Source organism: Moesziomyces antarcticus, assembly GCF_000747765.1.
Source record: "Moesziomyces antarcticus DNA, scaffold: scaffold_v10014, strain JCM 10317, whole genome shotgun sequence".
NCBI lineage: Eukaryota > Fungi > Basidiomycota > Ustilaginomycetes > Ustilaginales > Ustilaginaceae > Moesziomyces > Moesziomyces antarcticus.
In genome coordinates, this window is record NW_014638996.1 from 466,020 (window position 1) to 487,960 (window position 21,941).

Genomic DNA, 21,941 nt, shown 5'->3' on the forward strand with positions numbered 1-21,941 from the left:
TCGCGAGACCCTTTGTCGTGCGGTTTGTAGGAGGTGCGACATTGGTCAAGGGGAGGAGTTGAGAGACACTCCGTACGCATGGATCTCGTCAGCTGCGGCTGCCGAATCTCGAGGAGCGTGGCTCAATTCGCGTGCTGGCTCCAAGGATGCGGTCGTTCGGCGTGGGCCTAGACCAAGCTCGTGAACATGGCCCACCACGCGCTCTGGGGCTGACCCTTTTTCCTATTTTTGATGTCTGCTCGCCCATCCGACGGATCGAGGTTGGCACGGCTGCCGACTCCAGGGCCCGTGCTGGACAACCAGTAGCCGAAAATCCCGCTGTCAGATGTATGTGTCCCGACGCCATCCTGGCGGTAAAGGTGCGCAGGTGCCGATACTGGACGGCGGTACACGGTCCTGCACCGAGGAGGCTTGGATCGATCGGGCCAGGCCGTCTTGGAAGGATTCAGCCAAGATTGCGGTGGCTGGAGACAGCCACAAGCATGCCTATCAAACTCGCCAGCCGAAGCCGAAGTCTTGTTGATCGGAACGTGGCCGACGCAGGCACGCTTGGCGGAGGCCCTTTCGGCGGCGCAAGACGGTCAAGCTCGCCCTGACAGACACGTCAACGCATATCCGCGCCAGCTTTGCGGGATCAAGCTGCACCTTCCCGTCCATATTCGGCTACATTGCCTGAGTTCGGGAGCGTTCGGATGGGCTGATCTTGCGCAGCCTCAGCCAGCTCGTTATCGTGAGGTTCCCACGCATCTGAGTCGGTCTTGAGCGGCCATGGCCAGGGCCGGGATGCGAGAGTCGACGTGCCAGGCCCGCGTGCAAGCGAGCCAGCGGGTCATCCGTGCTGTGAAACCGAGGCGCGTTCAGGCGACTTGTGGTTGCGGAATTGCCATCTGGAGGGCGAGGTCCTCTCATGTGAACGAGACATCGGGCTGCTTGCAGTTGTCGACTCGGCGCTGCCGATATCGTTCTGTGCCGCCAAGGCGGTCACTTCGTTGGGCTTCGGATAGATGCGGCGCCTGTGTGCTATCGACAGATCGGCCAAGCAGGATCACGGATTGCAAGGCACTGCCAAGAATGGCTCGAGCCGAGCGGGGGGCCGTGCGAGATGGCCTTACCGCGGAATCCAGTGTCTTGGGCCGTCTCAGCATGCCTTGCCCGACAACGCCGAGAGCAATTTTATTTTTCAAATAACCAGAAGAGCAAGATCAGCTTCCTGTCACTGAAGGCTCTTGCAGACCAGCCGTTCGCATTCAGCACGATCAGGGGTCTTGCTTGCTACGACGGAGAGACATTGAGAGCTGAGACATCGCTCGAAACCATGCTGTAGCTCGGGTGGCGAGACTCGGGGCCGTGGTGGATCCGAGGCGGTGCGTTGTCGTGGAGTCAGCAATGCGCCTTCGCTTCCACTGCGTGCGCTTTCACGTCGACGCGATAGCCTTTGGTCGAAGGGCTCGGCATGGGGAAATTCACGCCCTGGGCAGGCTCGCTAGTGCTTTTGCGTGGCGACAACGCTCATCCTCGCAGGTACGCCAGGAACGCGAAGTGCCGCGCCGTCGCTCCAATTGCAACTCCGAAGCGGCTCGCCGATCCGAGAATGCTCGACGCATGCACGGCCAGCAGCGTCGAACAAAGCTCAAAGCCGGGACACCTGGCAGTGCATGCTGGCATCGCGGAGGCTCTTACGTTGCGAAGAGCATTTGCCGGGCGAAAGGGGGCCCCGTGGCGTGGGGAAATGCTCTGAGCGACTCGCTTGCGAGCCACGCTCCCACAAACAATGCCACGCTCTCTCGTTCTCTCTGTGCACTCGTCGAGAGTTGTCGATGAGGGGGCCAGTGCTTGTCTCCGTCCCCTCGTGCAAGTTATGCGGCTCGACATGTTGCTTGCGGGGAGGGGTCCCTATGCCTGACTGCAGCTGGGCTCGGACGAGGCCTCGGCGAGCAGCCAACCGACACGCTCGGCAACGGCGTTGACCAGCCCGGTTGTCAGCCTGCAGGCTATGCGAGACCAAGCGAGGCATCTGCACGCACCCTTCTGATGCACTTGGCCCTTTTTCTCAAGCTACAGTAGGGAGAGCCAGTGCCGAGCGCTGAAAGTTATGCACTTCTCGTTCTTGGGTGCAAGGCAGGCAGACAGGCGAGCAGGTCGGATTCACCACAGGGCCTGGGCCATGGAGGGCACATGTCCACATATGCGCTGCCATGATTTCGGCACGGTGTTCGGACTGGTCCCGAAGTACAGCTGGCGTATTCGCTGCGGATGCACGAGAAAACGTTTGACTGCCACGCGAATTTCCACGAGCAGCATGGACTGGACTCTGCGCTCCCCTGCTGGGCTTGTCGGGGTAGCTCCGATGCATGGGCTGCTGCCGCTGCTGCTGCTCCTGAGACACAGGGGGGAAAGCCTTGAGCCAATCACATGGGCTCGACTCGAATTGGAGCGAAAGGCCGGGGTGGATTCCGGATGACACCCGGACATCTGGGCCATTTCGAGTTTCCAACGGGATGGTTGGATGCACCCGCATGCCCGGGCGGCATCCGGGCTCGCCATCCGCAGCCGGAGTTGCAATTCGCACTGCACTGCGCTGCGGCCCCCTTCGTTTGAGGCCAATGTTGTCGTGTTGCTTCGGCTCAGCTGATTGAGCATCATCATCGACACCATGCATTCACTTTCGACTAAGCTCAACTCGCTGCCGAGACTGGCAGCCGCAATTCTCTTTCTGGGTACACTTGCACCGCACCATGCCACTGCAGACCGGCTCCGAGCTCCACGCGTGCGACAGCTCGAGGTTGGGCGCCATGATTGCCCTCGACTCTCGTAGCTGAGTGTTCCAGGATATGCAGGCTCGGGCAAACTCGCGGCATCGTCGGGTAATCTTGCCAGCTCAAGCTCATGCCATTCCGAGAGGCCGTGAATCGTAAACACCGAGGTCCTCGGTCGTCTGTTGCCCGCTTGTCAGCTTGATGGATCCTCGCATCTTTGGGACCCTGCTAGCAGCCGTCTAGCCAGCCTCGCGAGGAGAATGTCGACATTTACCATACTGAAGGCACTGTACCAAGCGCGTCCGTATGTCATGGTGCTTGGACGATCGGCTCGGCAGATTTAACCGGGCTTATCGGACTCGACTCGTCTGGCAGGACGAGACGCACAGCGTGTTTCGCTGGTCCGGGAGGGTGAGCAGCCTTTCTCTTGCATTCTGCACCAGAGTGGGGGAGCAACCGAAGGTGGGGGGGAGGGAGTGGGGGGCATACATCACCGCCTCGGGGATCTCTGTCCATGTGACTCGCTTCTATGTCCGTGGAGGATGCGACGGACAGGGCGAGGCCACAGCGCTCAGATCCCGTCTGTGCAGCAGAGTTGAAAGTCTTGGCGAATCTCAAATGTCGGAACGGACGCAGAGTGCCAACATCTCGATCTCAGCGCAGAGCGTCAGAAACTTCGGTCCACGTGCAGCGCGGCAATCGCGCATTTCACCAGGTCCGACGAGCTTCCAAGCAATTCACCCGGCACGCTGCAGCTGGGTGTGCCAAGTTTTCTGATGCATCCTTGAACGCTCAGGTCCTGATCTGATTAGCTCACGACCTAGGTGTCGTGCAGTGCTGTGCATCTCAGCGCGGGGCGAGCATGGTGAGGAAGCGGTCGGCCTGCATACGGCTCGGCATGCCGAAGCTCTGTTGATTGGTGCTGCCCCTGCGGACCGGCACGGCAAAAGGCTTGGCAGAGGCGCAATCGACACCGAGGGTAGCCGAACGTGAGCGCCGAGTGCCGCGATCACATGGGCGCGGCGGAGAACCAACATGTATATAATAATAAGAGGACGACGCATCGCGTACAGTGCATGTCTGTGCAAGCGAGGCGGCATCTCGCGCCTGCTCCGACTCTGCCTGCGCAGTATCAAGACGCAAAGGGAATCAAGCATGGCCGTCTGGATCTGTCTTGGCATTGAGGGGTCCCTGCTGGGCCGCACTGCATGCCGATATCGCCGGCGTCAGATCGACAGTCCTTGGTCTTTCTTGGGTGGGTGCCTCGGACTGCAACATGTCGCTGCATGCTGTCGGACTGCCGACGAACGTGCATTCGGATAGCCATGCATCCTGGGTCCCCAGCTATAAAGTCTTAATGTAGAACGCGAAGCATTTCGGCAGCACGATACACAACGACACGATGCTCGCTGGGGGCAGACTCTGAGTTTCGAGCGTTTCCGACGGGATGCACTCCAGAGGATTTTCGGGCAAAAGCAAGCTCGGTAGTAACGTGAGGGAGCCTATCTCGAATCACGTCAAATTGGACCACTGCATGTTCTACGACCGCGGTATCCAGGAGCAACAATGCCGTCACAGGACCGGGGACCCCCGTGCGTGCCTATATTACAATGGTCTGTCACCACGCCTGTCACGCCCTCATCCCCCGTGAACCCGGCAACCTACTGAGCACAATGGCTAGCCGTGCAGGCCTACCCGAACTGCTTCAATTGATCATCGAGGGCGAAACCGTCCCGGATCTCGCGGCGGAGAATGCGATCCCTCCCGTTGGGCGATGCCCTTCAATTTCGCCGAGGCCGAGCGGCAAAACCGAAGCGATCCCTGAGAAAACCCATCGGTGCAAGTCTTTTCGGCGGCAATTTGGTTCTCAAAATGCTGTGCTCAAGTCTCAGACTCTCGAAAAGTTGCACTATGAAACGTCCATGACCGAGCCGAGCGACCTTGGTAGATTGGCTGTGCGTCTCGCCGAGCAACGGAGGATGTGGATCGGCGGCCTTGTCGGATCGGATGCTTGGCCTGAGACGGCGAACAGGATGGCGCCGTCCAGTGCGAGGTTCGAGTTCGAGATGCGACCCGAGCGTCGGCGGTACATCGGCCAATCAACTCCATCAAACCGCCCGCACCGGCAGAACCGGTCAATTTTTGCATGTCATCGGCATCGCAGCTCCCTTCTGATTCGAGCGCGTTGAACCATCGATGGCTCGGCAGCTCCGTGCCACGCGGTCGCACGGTCACACAGAACTCTGAGCTTCTTTTCCTCGTTGACCGGCGCTGTGCATCCCGACATGCAGAATCTTAGCAACTCTCTGTGCTCGGCCAGGCCGAAATTAAGCGTGGGAACCCCAACCTTCCTAGGTCGCTTTTATTCTTCATGCATCGTACCGAGGCTGCATTAAGTTGCAGCCTTCTGCTTCTGAGATCAAAACTTTCAACCCAACCTGCCGGCCGGAAGCTGCTTCCGGTCGGTCAAGCCTTGTCATGCAAGCAGCTTTGCGCCCAATCCCATCGCCTCGCAGATACCAGTATCCCACACGATATCCTCGGACAGACTTCAATGACGCCATCTCGTTCGGCTGCTGACAATGATCCAAGGCGCTGTCTCAACGCCTCACCCTGCATTCACGACCGCGGGATGCGACACCCAGAACGGCATTAGCTTGGTGATAGGGAACTGTAACAATGCATTGCATGATGAAAAAGGTCTAAAGCGAAACCTTACGACTCGGTCTCGCGGATCTTCTCGACCCACTGGCGCAGCGTCGCCGAGAGCACCTCAGGCAGCGCCTCGACTTCGCGCACCACCACGTAGTAGTCGAAGGGGAACGTGTCCATGTAGCGCTCCATCTTGAGCTCTAGGCGCCCGTTGGCGTCGGTGTGGTACGATGCGTTGGTCATGTCGAGAATCGAGCTCCTTGCCTGCTGCAGCGCTGCTGCCTTGGGCGTGGCTGCCCCTGCTCCACCGGGCGTAGAAGTTCCACTGGCCGTCGGCGCCGGTTGCAGCGAGTCGATGATGACAAAGACCAGCATGACGCGCTGTTCGGCCGCTCGGCGCAACAGTGAGCGAAGCCGAGCGTGGTCCTGGCAGATACCATCCGAAATGATGATCTCGAGCTGCCACAGATCGCCGCCTTGAGACGCAGACGAAGACGGCCTTGCGGCACGCGCCTCGGCGAGCGTGTCGAGCGAGCGCTCCACGAGCTGGAGCACATTGGTCTTCCTCTGCTGGAAGCCCAAGCGGTCGATGACGTGCGCGCCGTTCTGATCGTTGAAGCTGCCCTTGCCAAAGTCGTGCAAGCTCTCCACATCTTCTCCAAAGCGGCAGATCGACACGTCGCCCACCTCGAGGCGCGAAAGCGCGCCCGTCACCAGCGCCAGCGTCTGGTACGCCAGATGCGCAGAGCGCGACTCAGACATACTGCGACTGTCGTCGATCGCCAGCAGCACTTGGTACTCACGCGACGACGGCTTGGTGCGTCGCAGCCAAATCTTGTCCTTGGCAAAGTCCGATGCGATGAATGGCACAATCTTGCGCATGTTGAGGCGCTTGCCCGTGCGGAAGTCGCCGTTGAGCCGCGTTGCAAGCGTCGGAGCCAGGACGAGCCGCAGTTGTTCGCACAGCGAAAAAGCGAGGTCGGCCGTCAGCGAGGCGTACGAACGCCACAGATCTCCCGCTCGAGCAAGCCGCTCTTCGCTCGAGGCGACGCTGCGGAATGCCTCGAGCTGCTGCTGCACCTCTTCGTCGGCCTCTTCGCGCACGTCGTCCGGCAGCGGCGTCATGGCGTCCTCCTCGTCCTGCTCCTCCTTGATCTGCACATCGTCCTCCATGTTCGCGTCGCCGTCGCGGTCGAGCTTCGCTTCCTGTTCGGCTGTCAGAACAGAGCTTGCCGGCTTCAGATCCGAGGGCATGAATGCCTTCTGCTGACCGTCGTCCGCCTGCTGTCGATCCTCTTTCTCCGGCTGGTCGGGAAGCGGCTGCGGCGCTTGCGGCTCGGACTCTTGCTGGTCATCGACATCAGGCGCCCGAGGCTTGGAGCCCATAGACTCGTCGACCTCTTCGATGCCAAGGTCGCCGAGTTTGCGCACCTCGTCCTGCTCTTGCGCAGCACCCAGAGCCTGCAGCTCGGCATTTTCGTCGTTGGCAACGTGCTCCACATCGGCGTCCTCGGGCAGACCGTCGCCATCGGGTTTTGCCTCTTCACCGGCTTCTTGCTCGATCTCGTCCTCGCTGGCGTTCTGGATCTCTTGCATCCTACGACGGAACTGCTCCAGAGCATCGCCCAGGCTGCGAAGTGGATTAGGGTCGACCTCGGCTGCGCCGTCTTGTTCCGTCTCGCCAGAAGGCTCGTCACGTTCAGCCTTGGGCGCTTGTGCTCCACGCTGACCGGCTGAAGGCGGCTGTGCGGCTTGATCTTCGGTCGCGTCATCGGCCAGATCGTCCGGATCCATGCCCTGGTCGGCCTGTGATTTTTCCTGGCGCGCATCGACACGCCTGCCTTGCGCCGATCGCGACGATTGCTGCTGGACGGCTGACTCGTCCTGGCCACCCTCATCGGCGCCTTGATCCACCGCATCCGTGTCGAACGGATCGGCATCGATTTGCTGAGGACCAGCAGGCTTTTCGTCAGCCGCACGATCTTGCTTCCGCGTGGACTCGTCCTCGTCGTCCTCGCCATCCTCTTCCATGGCGTCTTCGCCTTCGTCTTTGTCGACTTGCGCGTTCGCCTCCTGTTCCTGCTCCTGCTCTGGCGCTTCAGCGCCGGCGTCAGGCTCTTCTCCGTCCTTCATCTCTTCATCTTGCGTCTTGTCGTCGACGAGATCGTCCATGGCCTTTTCGTCCACCTTCTCTTCCTTGCGATCCTCAGGCATGTCTTCGACGTCGCTGAGGTCGCCTAGGTCGTCGTCTTCGTCGCTCCCGCCTTCGCTCTTCCCATCGAGACCGTCCATGTTGAGATCGTCGTCGAGATCAAGATTCTCGGCTTGTTCGGCCTCTTGGTCGAGCTGGCGACCTCCACCCTCGCCCTGAGCGTCTGCTTCCGCTTCCTGCTCTTCCTCTTCTATGCCGTCGGAATCGTCTCCATCGCGATCCTCAGCATTGGTCGGGTCGTCGTCCTTGTCGGCGTCGGGCTGGTCGCCACTGTCTTGCTCCTGCGGCTGCTCTTCGCGGGACTTGTCAGCTGCCTGCTCCTGCTTCTGTTGTTTATCGTCGGCAGCAGCAGCAGAATCGTCAGCCTTGGGCGCGGAATCATCTTGGTCGCCATCAGCATTGTCGGCCCCGAGATCCTTGTTGGTCTGGTCCTCGGGCGCGTCCTTCTTGCTCTCGTCCTCGTCATCGCCGCCGTCCCAGACCTTCTCGTCGACAGCGTTCGGGTCCAGCGGGTCGACATCGCCGACGGCATCCTCAGGTTCCTGCTCGTCAGCGTCATCTCCGTCTTGGTTGCTCGCTGCATCGTCTTCTTCGTCGCCGCTGATGTCTTCGAGGTCACCACCAAAGTCTTGATCGGCTTCCTTGGCGTTCTTCTCGCGCTCCGTCTTCTCGCCTTCGTCGCCCTCGTCAGCTGGATCGTCTTTCTGCAGCTCTTCGATCTCTTCGTCGTCTTCCATCTGATCGGTGATGTCCTTAGCACCGCTTCCGTCGCCGAGGCCAGTGCCTCCCTCGAGCTGCTCGCCATCGTCGCCCTCGCCATCATCGTTCTCCTGCTCTTCGGGAGGCTTGCAGAAGCCTTTGCTTGCAAGAGCGGTCATCAGATGGCAAAGCACATGGTCGAGCTTGAGAAGACTCGCCGAGAGGTGCGCAGACGCCAGTAGATGGGTCCTAAGCAGTGCCGAGAATTCATGCAAGAAGGGATAGACGGCTGCGAGCTGCACCTGAACGAATGTCTCGGCTTCAGCATCCCTGGAAAGCTGCTGAGCAAGCTCGAAAAGATTCTGCACTTCGGAGAGGACGGACGCTGACCGCAGCATCGCCTGCTGCGCCTGCAAGGCCTGCAACTCGGAGCTGATGATCTTATCGGACAGACCATCTGAAGCTCCATCGGCGGACACAGTGCCGGCTGCCGACGCCGAGCCAGTCTTCCGAACATCTTGTGCAATCTGCAGGACGGCGGAGATGAGCTTGTTGGCTTGATTCGCGAGACCCTGTGTCTCGCGACTGGCACCAAGAGGCGTCTTTGTCTGCGCGAGACAGTTCTCGAAAAGGCCGAAGTTGGCTGCGGTCCACGTCCAAACGGGATGCAGCAGCGATTCCAGAGCAGGCAGGACTTGGAGATGCTCGCGCAAACCCTCCTCGATCGACTTGACCAGCGTTGCGCTGGCTTCAACGTGCGACCGTTCTTGCTCGGTGAGGAAAGCGAGCCGATTTGGACCGCTAACACGTATTGCCTCTGTCAACTTCTCCACCAGCGAAGCGCTCGTCGTGAGCTCGGTGGCCCAGCTGGACAGTCGGCCCATCAGTGCGTCGCTCGCCACTGCAGGGAAAGCAGTGGTGGCAAGGAACTTGGGAGCCTGCACCCTGACCTCGCCCAAGGCAGCTGCGAGGCGTGCGAGGAAGTCAGCGAGGGCATAAAACGGCGCCTGGGAGGACACGCGCGTGGCTGTGCCCAACGGTGCCGACTGGAGAGTGTGCATTCGAGCCGAGAGATGCTCGAGCGAGGCGAGCGTCTGCATTTCCGAGTGCATGCGATCCCTCTCCTGCAGAACCAGATGGGTGACGTGCTCGATGTAGTTGACACCACGTTGAAGCTCTGCGGTCGACAGATCTGCACTGTGTCCGTGGAGAGAGTCACGGACTTTCGGCAGCGCGGCAAGCAGGCGGAAGAAGAGCTTCTCCAGAGTGGGGAAGAGCTCATCGGAGAGCGACTTGGGACAAGCCTCCAAGATCGACGGACGCGTGTAGATGTGCACCACGCTCTGGTTCATGGAAACCATGTCGGTCTTGAGGTACGAGCTCAGACCGACGCGACGCAGTTCCTTGAGCAGATCCGACCACGCCTTGCGCTTGCGGGCGGTGAGATTCTTGATCGCCTTCTCGTTGTCTTCCTTGGAGAATGCGGGGGTCAGCTTGGCGAGCTGCTGCTGGCGATCGACAATCTCATCGGCCAAATCGCTCACGCCGGTGGCAGTCGTTGTAGCAGTGAGCAGCGTCGGTCGGAGTCGGTCAGCGCCCATCTTCTGCAAGATCGTCAGAGTCTTGGACAGGTTGCGGATGTGCTCCGGAGCTGAGTCCTCGAGACTGGCGATCAGCACTGCTTTCGCCCAAGCATCACTGGCCTGGCTGCTCGGCTCAGACGCCGCTTGCTGCCGGATCATATCGAGCGACACAGGAGGGATCTCCTTGCGCGTCAGAGCGTCGAGATGGGCTGCAAGCATGGGATCGACAGGCTGACGAAGGATGTCGCGGAACTTGCGCAGTGTCTTGTGCAGCTGTCGATGGGACTTCTGCGCCGACTGCTTGAGCGCATGCACGTTGATGTCTTTCCAGCTCGCGAGCTTGATGAAGCCCAGAATGTCCTTCTCCAGCACTGCTCGCTGACTCTGCAGGGTGTTTGAGATGCGCTCGTCGAACTGACGGAAGAAGGTAGTGACATTCTTCAGAATGACACCGACCTCCTTCAGGCCGCGACTTTCCTTGGGAGGGGCCAGCCGGACCAACCTCTCGACAAAGTGCGCAAACGACTCGAGAAGGGAGAGACGTGCCTCAAACTGACCCAGGGGACTCGAGCGGACGAACTGATCCACTGCATCAATCAGCTGCTCGACGTGGCTCTTGAAAGCGTCAGGCCCGTCCGCAGAAGCGGCGCGGGTGCCGCGAACGACGATCTCGTAGACGCGGAACCACCAGCCGCCAAGCTCTTCCTGGAAGTTGCGGGCCTGTGTGTTGAGCAATTCTGCCCAGCATGACAGCTCCAGCCGCCTCCACTCGATGATCTGAGCCGAGATTCGCTCCCGGTTGGACTGGAGCGAGGTTTGCTGGCTCGCGAAGCCCTCCCAGTCTTCGGTGTGAGTGAGCAGTTGCTCAAGAGCGCTCAACATCTTGGCGACCGGACTCGCCGCGTCGAGGCGGAGCACAGCATCGCATCGGTCTCGGATGTGCTGCAACACCATCTGTTCCGGCCAGTCTTGGATGAGAGCGTCCAGGCGCAGACGCAGTTCCTCGACGATGACGGTTGCCTTGCGGATCTCGGAGGGGCGGGGATCGAGGTAGAAGTTGAAGTCACGAGCCGTTTGCTTCGACGCGAGATGCTCGTCGATCGCAGCAGAAATGCCGAAGGCGGCGCCAGTTCGGTCGATCTGCTCTGACCAGTCGCGATGATGCTTCCGCAGGAGCTTGGTGACCAGCGCATCACGTTCCCGATGATACAGATCAGACCCAGCATCGCTTCGCGAGGGCCCAAAGATCGCCATGTGCGCGCTCAAGACGGCAGTGAAGCGGTGAGAAGGCAACAGCACGCCGACGGACTGCTCTTCTTCTTGAGCAGCGCGTCGGGTCGTGGGTGCGTCCATGACATCGTCGCCATATTCTGGGAAGAGGGCGTGGAACTCCCTTTCTTCGGCATCCGCATCCAGCTCGATCGACTCCTCGACCTTGCGAGATTTGTACAGACTGGTCGCCTCTTCCTCTTCGCGCTTGGCCCTCTCTCTGTCGAGAGCCCACAGCTGGAACACCCTCTCGTACGTGCGACTGATGGCACGCAATGTCTCGCGCTTCTCGAGCACATCAATGCCGAGTGCGGTGTGATCGTAGGCAACAGAAGCGGTCGATACGATGAGAAGCGCGGCAGAGACGTCCGAGCGTGCTTGCAGCTGACCGGACAGGTCCAATTGACGGAACAAAGAGGAGCTGCGTGTCGTCGGGAAAGCGCTCAGTGCTTGGACGATGGCACCGCGCTGCTTGACGTCCTCAGATGCGGAGGCGATGCGGGCTGCCTGGCGAACGAGGCCAAGTCCGAGTTGCAGCTGCGACAACGAAGCTGTGATTGGCTCCACCATGTCCCGCAGCTCGGAGAATGTCTTGCGCAGTCGATCGCCAAACGACAGAATGCTTGCTTGCAGACTGTCCTCGCGCTGCTGGGCCTGCTCAGAGTGTCCATTGAGCAGAGCCTGAACCAAATCATCGACCCTCTTGGCTGCGATGACCTCCTTGAGGAACGATGAAGTCTCGCGGTAGAGCTGCGACAGGAGCTTGAGATTCGGCTTGCGCCACGCCTGGCCGTCGTCGCCGCCTTGAGAAGTCAGCGCCAACTTGCTCTCCTCCATCTGTGCCCACAATTCGTCCGTCACACGGTTGCGCGAAGCGCCTGTCACCATCGACTCGGCAAAGACTTCGAGGGACAGCGCGTCCTCCAGCTGGGTCCGGCAGAAAACATTAAAGTCGGCCATCGTCCTGCGAGCGACGATGGGGTCCAATGCCACGTTCGGCAAGAAGAGACGCAGCATGATGAGAGAGGCGGCGATCCATCCTCGTCCAAGCAGCGCGGTACTGGCTTCCTCGTCCGAGGCGTCGGTCTCGGAGAGGGAGAAGCTCTGAAGGAATGAGGTCCATTCTGTCAAAGCGTCTGCAGTGTCCGCTGTGAGGCGTGCATCCGGGCTCGCGAGCACGGCAGTCAAGGCGCTCTGGCAGTCGGACACGGTGAGCATTCCCGTCAAGACTGGCGACTTGAGATCCGCCGAGTCTTTCAGCGCCGCACGGCACAGTGTCTCGGACACGAGGCACACGAAGCGCACAAGGATCTGTGCAAGCTTCTCGGCACGCGAAGGCGAACTGGCAGGCAGGACAGCCCCAGCTGTCTGGATCATCCGTCCGACCGCGACGTCGTGACGCGCTTTTTCCGAGAGCGACCTGTCGCCGAAGCGAGAGTCCAGCAAAGTGTGCACCAAACTGGGGCGCAAGAGGTCGGCCGGTCCGCCAGATGTGGAGCCTGAAGTGGATCCGAAGGGCCACATACGCCTGATCCAGCTTAAGTCGCTGAGCAGAGCACTCGACTTTGCAGATCCGGGCGCAAGGCACCACAGCGCTGCCTTGTTGGATGCAGCGGCGGCCTGGACGGACGGAGAGGGGTGAGACTCGAGCAAGGCGATGATGACCTTCATCCTCGAAGCGTTTGTTGGATCCGAAAGGCACTCGGGCGTCCTGATTGACAGCTCTGCCATGCTGAGAAGCGTCGCTTCCGCATTCCCCGAGGCTCTTGAACGAGCGTGCTGGTCTTGGGCTTCGGCGGCGATTTTGTTGCTTGCCGAGCGAAGCATCTTTAGGGTCTGCCAGCCAAGCTGCATCATGTCGCGCAGCTCTGACGGCGAAGCCGACTGCTTGCCGGCGATACAGAGCGTGGCGGCAATATCCAAGGATGACTTGAGAAGGTCACCTGACGGTGCGCTTCGAAGCAGTTGCGCCTCGTCACAGATCAATCGATACAGGTTGGTCTGCATGCCCTCGTCTGCACCGTAGAGCGACCAGATCGTGGAGAGAGCTTTGCCGGTGGTCAGAGTCAACGAGCCGCCAAGCAGATCGATGGTCTCTGTCAAGGCGGCAGCAACATCAAGGCCACCGGCGTTTATCTCCCTCACAAGGCTGGACATGAATCGCACCAAGATCTGGATCGACGAAAAGTCCAGCTCTGAAGTGGTGCAAAGGCTCTGGAGGTAATCAGCAGAGCGCATCAGAAGGGCAACCCGGCGCAGAGTAGCCGAGTCGCAAGAGGCAGCTGCTTGACTCTGGACAGACGAGATCACCGTATTGCTGACCGTCACGACGAGCGGAAAGACGTTGCGGACCGCGGTCGCAGCCTGATCTTCGTCGTGCACCGTTGCAGTGCTGCTGAGCCGGGCGGAGCGTTCGAGGATGCTGAGGTCGTTGAGTCGCTTTGTCGAGGCTGACTCGAGGACACTCCTAGCCTCTTGACGGTGTAGCAGAGCCATCAGCAGAAGGTCAACGAGCATCTGAGGGGGCAGACCGTGCGACTGGAGAAGATCAAGGACGTTGTCATCGTATCGTAGGTCGATCGCAAGTCGGTCAGCAAATTCCTGCGAGACACGACCAACGTTGACCAGGTCTTGTCGAAGACTGAGCCCGGGCGGATGGAAAGTCTTGCCAGACGAGACGACTTCTTGCAGAAGAGAAAGGCTGCTTGCTGAAGCGGAAGGGAAGCACCGCTGGAAGACTTGCAGGGCCAGTGCAAGGGCTCTGCAAGAGCTGAGACGGACCAACAGCGAAGCGGTGGCTCGAGAGCCACGCTCGTCCGCGCCTGCTAGGTATAGAGGCAAGGCAGTCGAAGCGAGAGACGAGTTTCGCAGCGGAAGCTGGCTGGTGGTCCAAGCCGCTGCACGTCGCTGAGATGCGCGCTTTGAGTCTGGCAGCATATCAGCGGTCAGGATTGCGCGCTGCGTCAGTTGCGCGTGGATGGCAGCTTCCATCAGCTCATCCTGAGTCGATCGAGACGGGGCCGAAGACTGCGTATGAGTACAGCCACTGAGCATCGCAAGACTGTCCAGGTCGTGAGAGGTGGAGTCCGTCTTTGGCAGCAGCGCGATCTCGATGCCTCGGTTCCTCATGGCTCTCGACAGCTCCCCATGTCGCGGATCGAGACACATGAAGACGCGGAAGTTCGGGTGCGGTCGGATGACGGGCACCTTGCCATCGACGACACCGCGCTCGCTGATGACGAGACAGCCGTTCGGCTCGAAGAGCGAATTGAGACGATCCAGAACCGACGCCGAGCAAAGATTGGCATTGTCGAGCATGAGCCAATGTCCCTCTTGCAGAGCGCGCAGCAAAGGTCCGTCAATCCACTCGAATCTGCCGGTCGATTTTTGCGCATCCGGCGTGCTCTGCGTCGTTTCGGCGACGACGGCAACAGCATTTTCCAAGGTGGTCCTGAAAGCTTCGTCGCTCACGTCGCCCGTCGCGTTGCGGACGTCTTCCAGCGCAGCCGAGAGGAGCTCCGAGGACGGAGAGCTCTGGGACGAGCCTAGTGCGGCTTTCAGCGTGCCTTGAGCTGACAAGAACGACGAGTAGCGCGAATGGCTTCGCGCGGCCACCTGCTCGGACAGGCGCTGTGCCTCGCGAACGAGAGCAGCGAGAGCGCTCTGAGTGCGGGTGCTTGGATCGTACTGCTCGAATGTGCCGATGAGGTCCATGGTGTCGGTGCCCGAGTTCATCTGGAACTCTTCCAAGCGAGCGCCGGCAAGTTGGGCCACGAGTCTGACGACGCTAGTCTTGCCGCTTCCTGTCGGGCCCACGAGGATCGAGAGCCACTTCTTCTGAACGCAGTCGATCAAGGCTTCCAGCACGGGGAGTTGACTCTGCAGGAGCGCCAGGCGGTGGCTCTGCAGTTCCGAGGCAGGCTTCCGCGGCATGACGGCGTGCCCAATGCGCACGTGATTGGCGGTGACCGTGGACACCATGCGAGGCTCACTCGAAGCGGCGCCGCGGAACGACCTCTTGAAGAGTTCTCGCGCAGTGCGACGATCCGAGGCCGTGCGGAAACGCTGGACATAGAGAGAAGCGAGATGCTCGATGGGATCGCCCAGCTTGTTGAGGCCCAGATCGGTGTGCAGAAGGTCGAGCCATCGCATGAGATCTCTGAGATTGAACTCCCATGGCGCGCCGATTCTTCCGAACGAGTGCTTGACGACTACCTCGTTGTGCAGCTCAAAGTTGAAGCGGATCATGCTTTGGAGCTGCTCTGTGTCGAAGCTTGGATACAGATGCGTGCTGATCGCAAGAATATCGTCACCGTCGAGCTCTTCGATATGCACCTTGATGAAACGGTTGAGGAACGACTTCGGAAGACCCTTCCTGCCTCCACCCTGGTGATGAGGGTTCTGAGCCGCGAAGATGCGGAAGTCGGGATGCTTGGCGAAGGAGCGGCCAAGCTCGGGGACGTAGACGGTGCCACGGTGATCCAGGCACGAATTGAGGCCCTCGAGCACCGTCTGAGAGGCAAGGTTCATCTCGTCGAGCAGCACCCACTCACCTTGCTGCATGGCGGTGAGGAAGGCCGCGTCGCGCCAAGCAAACTCGCCCGGACCGCCACCTTCCAGAGGCATGTCTGAGCCGAAGAGGTCGACAAGCTCGGTCTGGTCGGACAAGTTGATGCGCGTCAGCGGGAGGGCAGCAGCAGCAGCAAGCGCAGTGATCAGACTGGTCTTGCCCGCACCGGGGCTGCCTTCCAGCAAGACCGACTTTGCTGGAACCGACAAAGCACGGAGCACTCGCATGGCATTGGATGCCGATGTCTTTGCTCCGAAGCTGAACGAGCCAGAACCCTGGGTGGACGGGTCTGGCTGGCCGCGCGGGACGGAGAACGGACCAATGCGCAGCTTTTTGCTGGACACTTCGACCTCGAAGAGACTGGACATCTTGGGGTCGTACTGGTGAGGTGCGATGAGTTCCGCGACCTTGGCGAGGCAGCGGTTTCTGAGCTGCTCCAGACCCGACGCGGTCATGGCGGCTGTGGCGGGCAGCGCGCCCAAACCATCGATGATCGTCAGCGAGGCACCGTGAGCGAATGCGAGGGCTGCATCGAGAGATGATCTGGCCGAGATCTCATTCATGAAAGAGGCCCACGTCAGGAGGTCGCGAAGACCGAGACCAGACTGATCGCGACCACCGATCTGGTGGATGAACCAGTCCGAGAAGTCGATGATGGGTTCCGTCCAGGCGGCCAGACTCGCATCCTTCCACTGCGCGTTGATGATCTGCACCAGATCACTGCGGATGTCGACGTGAGGAACCCAGATCTCGGTGAAGCGATTGCGCAGAGCTGGAGAGAGCTCCTTCTTGCCGTAGTCGCCACCAGGGTTCATGGTCGCCAGCACCTGGAAACCCTCCGCCCCGGTGATCTGGGATGACATCAGATCAGCTTCTGAGCCCAGATGACTCGACGAGGTGGCTCGTTCTGCCAAGACGAGCGTGCGCGCGGGTTCGAGGACGCTGTTCAGGCGCTCCAGAACGCTGTCGTCTGCTAGCGAGATCTCGTCGAGCAGGATATGGTCGCCGGCGCGCATCGCCTGGACCAACGGACCATCTTGCCATTCGAAGAGGGCAGTGGCTTGGTAGACGCTGCGCAGGGCAGTGCGAAGCGCCGACCTCGCCTCGTCCCTGGACGCCTCTTCGAGCGAGGCCAAGTGCTCCTGCTCCTTGGACAGGACTGCTTCCACAAACGACGAGACGTCCTCCATCTTGCTCTGTGCGTTCAGCTCGTGAGCGATGCCGAGGCTCCAAAGCACTTCGATGCAAGATGCCGCGGCCGATCTTTGCAGGGCAGCTCGGTTGCGGAGCGGACGTTGACCACCAAGCAGATCCGCCGTATCCGTGTTCTGGTGGCAGTTGACGCAATGCAGCTGGCGACCAAAGGCAGTAGCGAGCACCTCGCACACGGATGTCTTGCCGGCACCCGTCTCTCCGACGAGGAGGACAGGTTCATTGTAGCGCAGACTGGTCGCCACCAGGCACAGCAGACGTTGGAACGCAGAGGTCTGCACGATGCTCGTCTGCGAGAGGGCCGCGACGATGGCTCCACCAATGCCCGTGCCGATGCGAGATAGCGTCGCGTCGCTGTCGGGACCTTCAAGTCGATACATGCTTTCGACGTTGAGCTTGACGCGCATGACCTTCTCGATGACCTCTTGGACGATGTTCTTGTCATCAGCGCGGCGCGCACGCTCAGCGATGAGCATGTAGCCATTCTCTGCAAGCTGCTGGTAGCCAACCGCCTCTCGATTTCCCCAGCGGAAGAGATCGCGCAGCGTGACAAAAGCCTGTTTGGTCTCGAAGACACGTCCGGCCTGACGACGCTTCTGCAGCTCTTCAAAGACACCAACGATGCGGGACGAGTAGGATGGTGCGATCTTGCAGCGGTTGGTCAGGATGGTCTCGAGCTCGGCGCGAGGGACATCGTCGAAATGCAGCTCGAGGAAGCGGTTACGGAAGGCGCGACTGAGCACCTTGCGGCCGGCGTACAGACCGGGCGGATTCTGCGTTGCGAAGAGCATGAAGTGAGGGTGGGGCTTGACCACCTCGCCAGTCTCGGGGATGACGAGCTCGCGGTTGTCGTCCAAGAGACGGTTGAGCGCCTCGAGGACGTCGGTAGGCGCGAGATTGAGCTCGTCCAGAACGATCCAGTCACCTCTGCGCAGCGCCTTGACCAACAGGCCTTCCTGGAAGCTGAGCTTGCCCGAGTCCGGGTCAGACGCATACGAGCCGATGTATTCTTGGATATCGGTGTGCTCGTGGTTGTTGATGCGGACGAAGCGATGGCCGGTGCGTCGGGCCAGATATTCGACGGCACTGGTCTTACCTGCGGAAGTTGGGCCTTGGATCAGGACGGGGAAGCGGCGCACCAGCGCTGCTCGCGAGAGACCGACAAGCTTGCTCTGTACCGAAGGTGTCAGGATGTAGTCCTCGGCCGCATCCAACGGTGCGGGGCCCGTCGGCAGCCAGAAGGGTCCAACCTGAACGAACTTGCCATCGTCAGCCCCATCCGGCGCGGGCGGGACGTACGTGGCGATGGAGCGAGCATTCTTGGCCTTGGACAGAGTGTGACGTTCGATGATGCCGCGCACAAGCCTGGCGCTGGCCTCGTCGAGAAGCAAGGTGAACGCCATGATGAAGCCTTCCCAAAGACTGCGACGGAGGCCGTACTGAGGGACAATGTCGGTGGCAAAGGTGAGGGCGCGCGACAGGGTGCGGATGGAGTAGTGTGGGCGCTGGTTGGCACCATCTGCGAGCTGGTGCTGTTGGGCCAGACGACGGATCTCGGTGTAGCACTCGGCTACATCCATCACGGCACCGCGATCGCCGAGGGCATGCTCGCCGATGTACTTGTCTACGATGGCGGTGAGCGCTTCGCGGTCGGCGTCGGGGCTGGGCACGTAGAGCTCGGTGAAGCGGGATCGCAGACTGGCGGGAAGATCCTTCTTGCCGACGTCGGTAGCCGGGTTCATGCAGGCGAAGATGCGGAAGTTGGGATGCCTCGGGATGGGCTCGAGGTCGCCGCGCTCGGTGAGGGTGATGCTGGACGTGGGAGACTGGAGGAGGCCAGTGAGGCTGTCGAGCGTCTCTGCGGCTGCGAGATTGATCTCGTCGAGCAGGAGCCAATCGCCTTGACGCAGTGCCTTGACCAAGGGGCCTTCGACGAAGGAGAAGACGAGGTTCTTCTTCTTGCTGCCATGCTGGAGACCGAAGGCTCGCGCCTTTTCGTCAAAGTCGAGCCACTCGCGATCGAGCTCGGCCTCGGCGCGCGCATCGTCGACATCGGCGGGCGAGCCTTCCGTGGCTCCCTTCTCGGTCTTGCGCTTCTTGCGGGAAGCCGAGCTGGGGCGAACGTCGGCAGCCGGGTCGGTGATGCTTTCTTCGGCTGTTTCGGTACCGTTGGCGTTGGTGGAGCCCTTCTTGCGTTGAGACGCCATCTTGGCAGATTCGCGCCACAGGAGGGCCAGGCGCGACCACTTGCCAGCAACGAAGGCCTTGCGCTCGGCATCGACGAAGCGTGCATTGCGGCGGGAGGAGAAGGTGCGTGCGAAGAGCGAGCTCCACTGGTCGTGCAGCTCGGTGGCAGGCAGTTTGGGATCGAGCGGCTTGAATGCTCCGAGGAGATCTCCACTCTCGGTCTGCTGGCTCAAGTTGAGCGCCGTCATGGGCTGGCCAAGGAGCGAGGCGAGGTGCTGAACGACGGTGGTCTTGCCGGTTCCCGTTTCACCGACGAGAAGAAGGGGCTCTGCCAGCGCCGTGGCCACGGTGAGCCTCTCGAGCAGCAGCAACGAAGGCTTTGTCATGGCAAACTTTCTCGAGACGGGCATGGCGCGTTTGGCCGTGGCCTTGGATCTACGAGCAAGCTCGCAGCGGCCGACGCGGATCGCGCTCGTGGCGCTGTCGACGGCTGCGCTCATGGCAACCGCGTCGGTGGTCGAATCGAGAGACCTGACGGACAGTTCCGGGATGCGCTGCTTGAGCGCCCACCAAGCGCGCTCGCTGGTGAGGCCGAGTTCTTCGGCCAAGAGCTCCACCAAAGCACCGTAGCGGTCGACTTGCTTGCCATTGGTCGATCTCGAGGTCTGCAAGGTAGATGCGGCTGATGATGCAGCTGTGCCTGATCCCAGAACATCGGAGGCCGGAGGCACTGAGCCCAAGAAGATGTCGCATGCTTCAATAAAGATCTCCTCCTGCTGAACCGGGTTGGTGAGCGGGTCGCTGAGCATGGCCTGATCCGCGGCCAAGAGGCGCTCGACGCGGCGGGACCACTTGATGAGATCGCGGAGCGTCGCCACTCGCACGCTGCCTGCATTGGTGCCCGTAGCCTGGGCGGCGCCGTGCGTAGAAGGTTGGGTGGCGCGCTGAAGCTTGTACCAGGTGGCTACGAGACGCTCGACGAAGCGCGGTTGCGATTCGGCAAGCCGAGGCGATTTGTTGGTCAAGATAGTGCCCACATCTTGCAGAGAAGGAGCATCGATGGTCACCTCGGACCAATGCGAGGCGCCGAGGAAGGTAGCAATGGAGGAGGCGGCTGCTTTTTTTGCAGAGGAAGAGGAGGAGGCGACGGAGCGAGTGGCGAAGAGAGCAAAGCCGGCGCCGGCGGTGACCTTTCCGCGAGTACCGAGGTCGATGACGGGCCGCAAGCCGACGGCCTTGGTGGGACCGAGCTGCTGGACGATGCGTGCGACGGTGCTGAGCACCTCGGAGCCGGCCTTGTCGATGTCTTCGAGGACGACCCACTTGCCTTGGCGGACGGCGCGCGTGAGGGCGCCCTCGGTCCATTCGAACTTGCCGGGCTGGGTTGGGCTGGAGACGAACGAACCGAGGAGCTGCTTGGCATCGATACCAGACTGGTCGCCGAGCTGGATGGTGAGAATATGGGTTGCGGCCGAAGACGACTCGGCGCCCTTGAGCAGTTGCGAGAGGTGGCGGATCAAGGTGGACTTGCCGCTCGAAGGTGGGCCGGAGAGCAGGATGGGGAAGTTGAGGCTCAGGCGAACGGCGAGGTCGGAAAGCGCCGAAGTGATGCCCTCGGTCTCGACGAATGGATCGTGAGATCGCGTGGCAGCCGATTGTCGATCGCTGCGTGGCGAGCAAGAGAGAAGGACGCCTCCGATGCAGCACACCTCGGCCGAGAGGTCTGTACTCGACAGCCGAGCATGCAAACGAGGCTTTTGAGCATTTGTAGCCGGATGGGTGTCGGCAGCATCCGAGGCGTGCGGAAGGAAAGCGACTTGGCGCGACATGACGAGGCTTCGGGTTCGGTCGATCCGACTGAACTCTTCCACTTCGAGCGTCCAGACGTTGATGCCCGCGGGTTCAAAGGCAAGTGCGGCGGTGGCTTCGATTGCGTACTGGTCGAAAACGTCGGTCGATCCGAGGTTGAGGCACTTGCGCTGCAGCTCGATCCTCGCCTGTTCGCTGCTGTTCTGGAGCGCAGAGAAGAGCGCGACGGCGAGCAGACGCGTGGGAAGCGAGTCGGAAGGCTCCGAGGCGCTGAGGATCGAATGCGCCCATTGTGTGTAGGATGTGCCGACCTCGTCAGTCAGCGAGAAGGGAGCAGCAGAGGCGATGCGCAAAAGGTCGAGCAGAACCTGATTGCGCAGCTCGGGCTGCTCTGCCGTGATGCCGTGCAGGAAGGAAGCCGAGGCGAATGTGGCGAGGAAATGCGAGAGTAGCCTGATCATGAAAAGGCATATAAGGTGAGGATCAGAATGTGCGCAACATTGATGCAGATATGGCCACGTGAGCGATCGCTACTTACTCGTGAATCTCGGGGAATATGCTGATGAGCAGCGCAAAGGCATGCATCGTTTGGATCGTCGCCTGCGCATGGGCACCGTTGGAAGCGTCGATCCGCTTCAGCACCCGGGCGAGGAGCTCGAGCAGTACGGGCTTGAACTGAGCGGCGACGGATACAGTGCAGGACGGGTCGATGAGCAGGTCGGCCACACGGCTGAGCGCATCCGAGGCGGTGCCCTGACCAGCGTCGAGGCCGGCCAGGATATCTTGAACCAGACCGACGGCATTGGGCGGCTCTGTGAGCTCTTCAACCAACGCTGAGCAGCTCGCATGTATATCGAGATCCAGCGCAGAGCGACGAGAGACAGCGGCGACCTTTGCCTCCATCTGCGCCGTCGAGGGCGTCAAATCTGCTGCGAGCCCCATCGCGTCGGCCGAATCGCGAGGGAGCAGGAACGCAGCCGAACGAGACAGAT

General features: G+C 60.8%; 3 protein-coding genes across 3 annotated transcripts; 1 reads left to right on the forward strand and 2 right to left on the reverse strand.

Annotated features, from left to right (window-relative positions):
- Positions 1–167: 167 nt before the first annotated feature.
- PAN0_014d5010 (uncharacterized protein) lies at positions 168–2,659 on the reverse strand (the record flags this gene model as incomplete). Its single annotated transcript, XM_014799715.1, has 5 exons — positions 168–561; positions 668–838; positions 921–1,020; positions 1,905–2,055; positions 2,150–2,659. The coding sequence occupies 5 exons, from the start codon at positions 2,657–2,659 to the stop codon at positions 168–170; spliced, it is 1,326 nt and encodes a 441-aa protein (XP_014655201.1).
- A 1,770-nt stretch (positions 2,660–4,429) lies between these two features.
- On the forward strand, positions 4,430–5,055 carry PAN0_014c5011 (uncharacterized protein; the record flags this gene model as incomplete). The annotated part of the gene is made up of 2 exons (XM_014799716.1): positions 4,430–4,711; positions 4,789–5,055. The coding sequence occupies 2 exons, from the start codon at positions 4,430–4,432 to the stop codon at positions 5,053–5,055; spliced, it is 549 nt and encodes a 182-aa protein (XP_014655202.1).
- A 416-nt stretch (positions 5,056–5,471) lies between these two features.
- Positions 5,472–21,891, reverse strand: PAN0_014d5012 (huge dynein-related AAA-type ATPase Mdn1p; the record flags this gene model as incomplete). The annotated part of the gene is made up of 3 exons (XM_014799717.1): positions 5,472–13,901; positions 13,953–21,402; positions 21,488–21,891. The coding sequence occupies 3 exons, from the start codon at positions 21,889–21,891 to the stop codon at positions 5,472–5,474; spliced, it is 16,284 nt and encodes a 5,427-aa protein (XP_014655203.1).
- Positions 21,892–21,941: the final 50 nt, after the last annotated feature.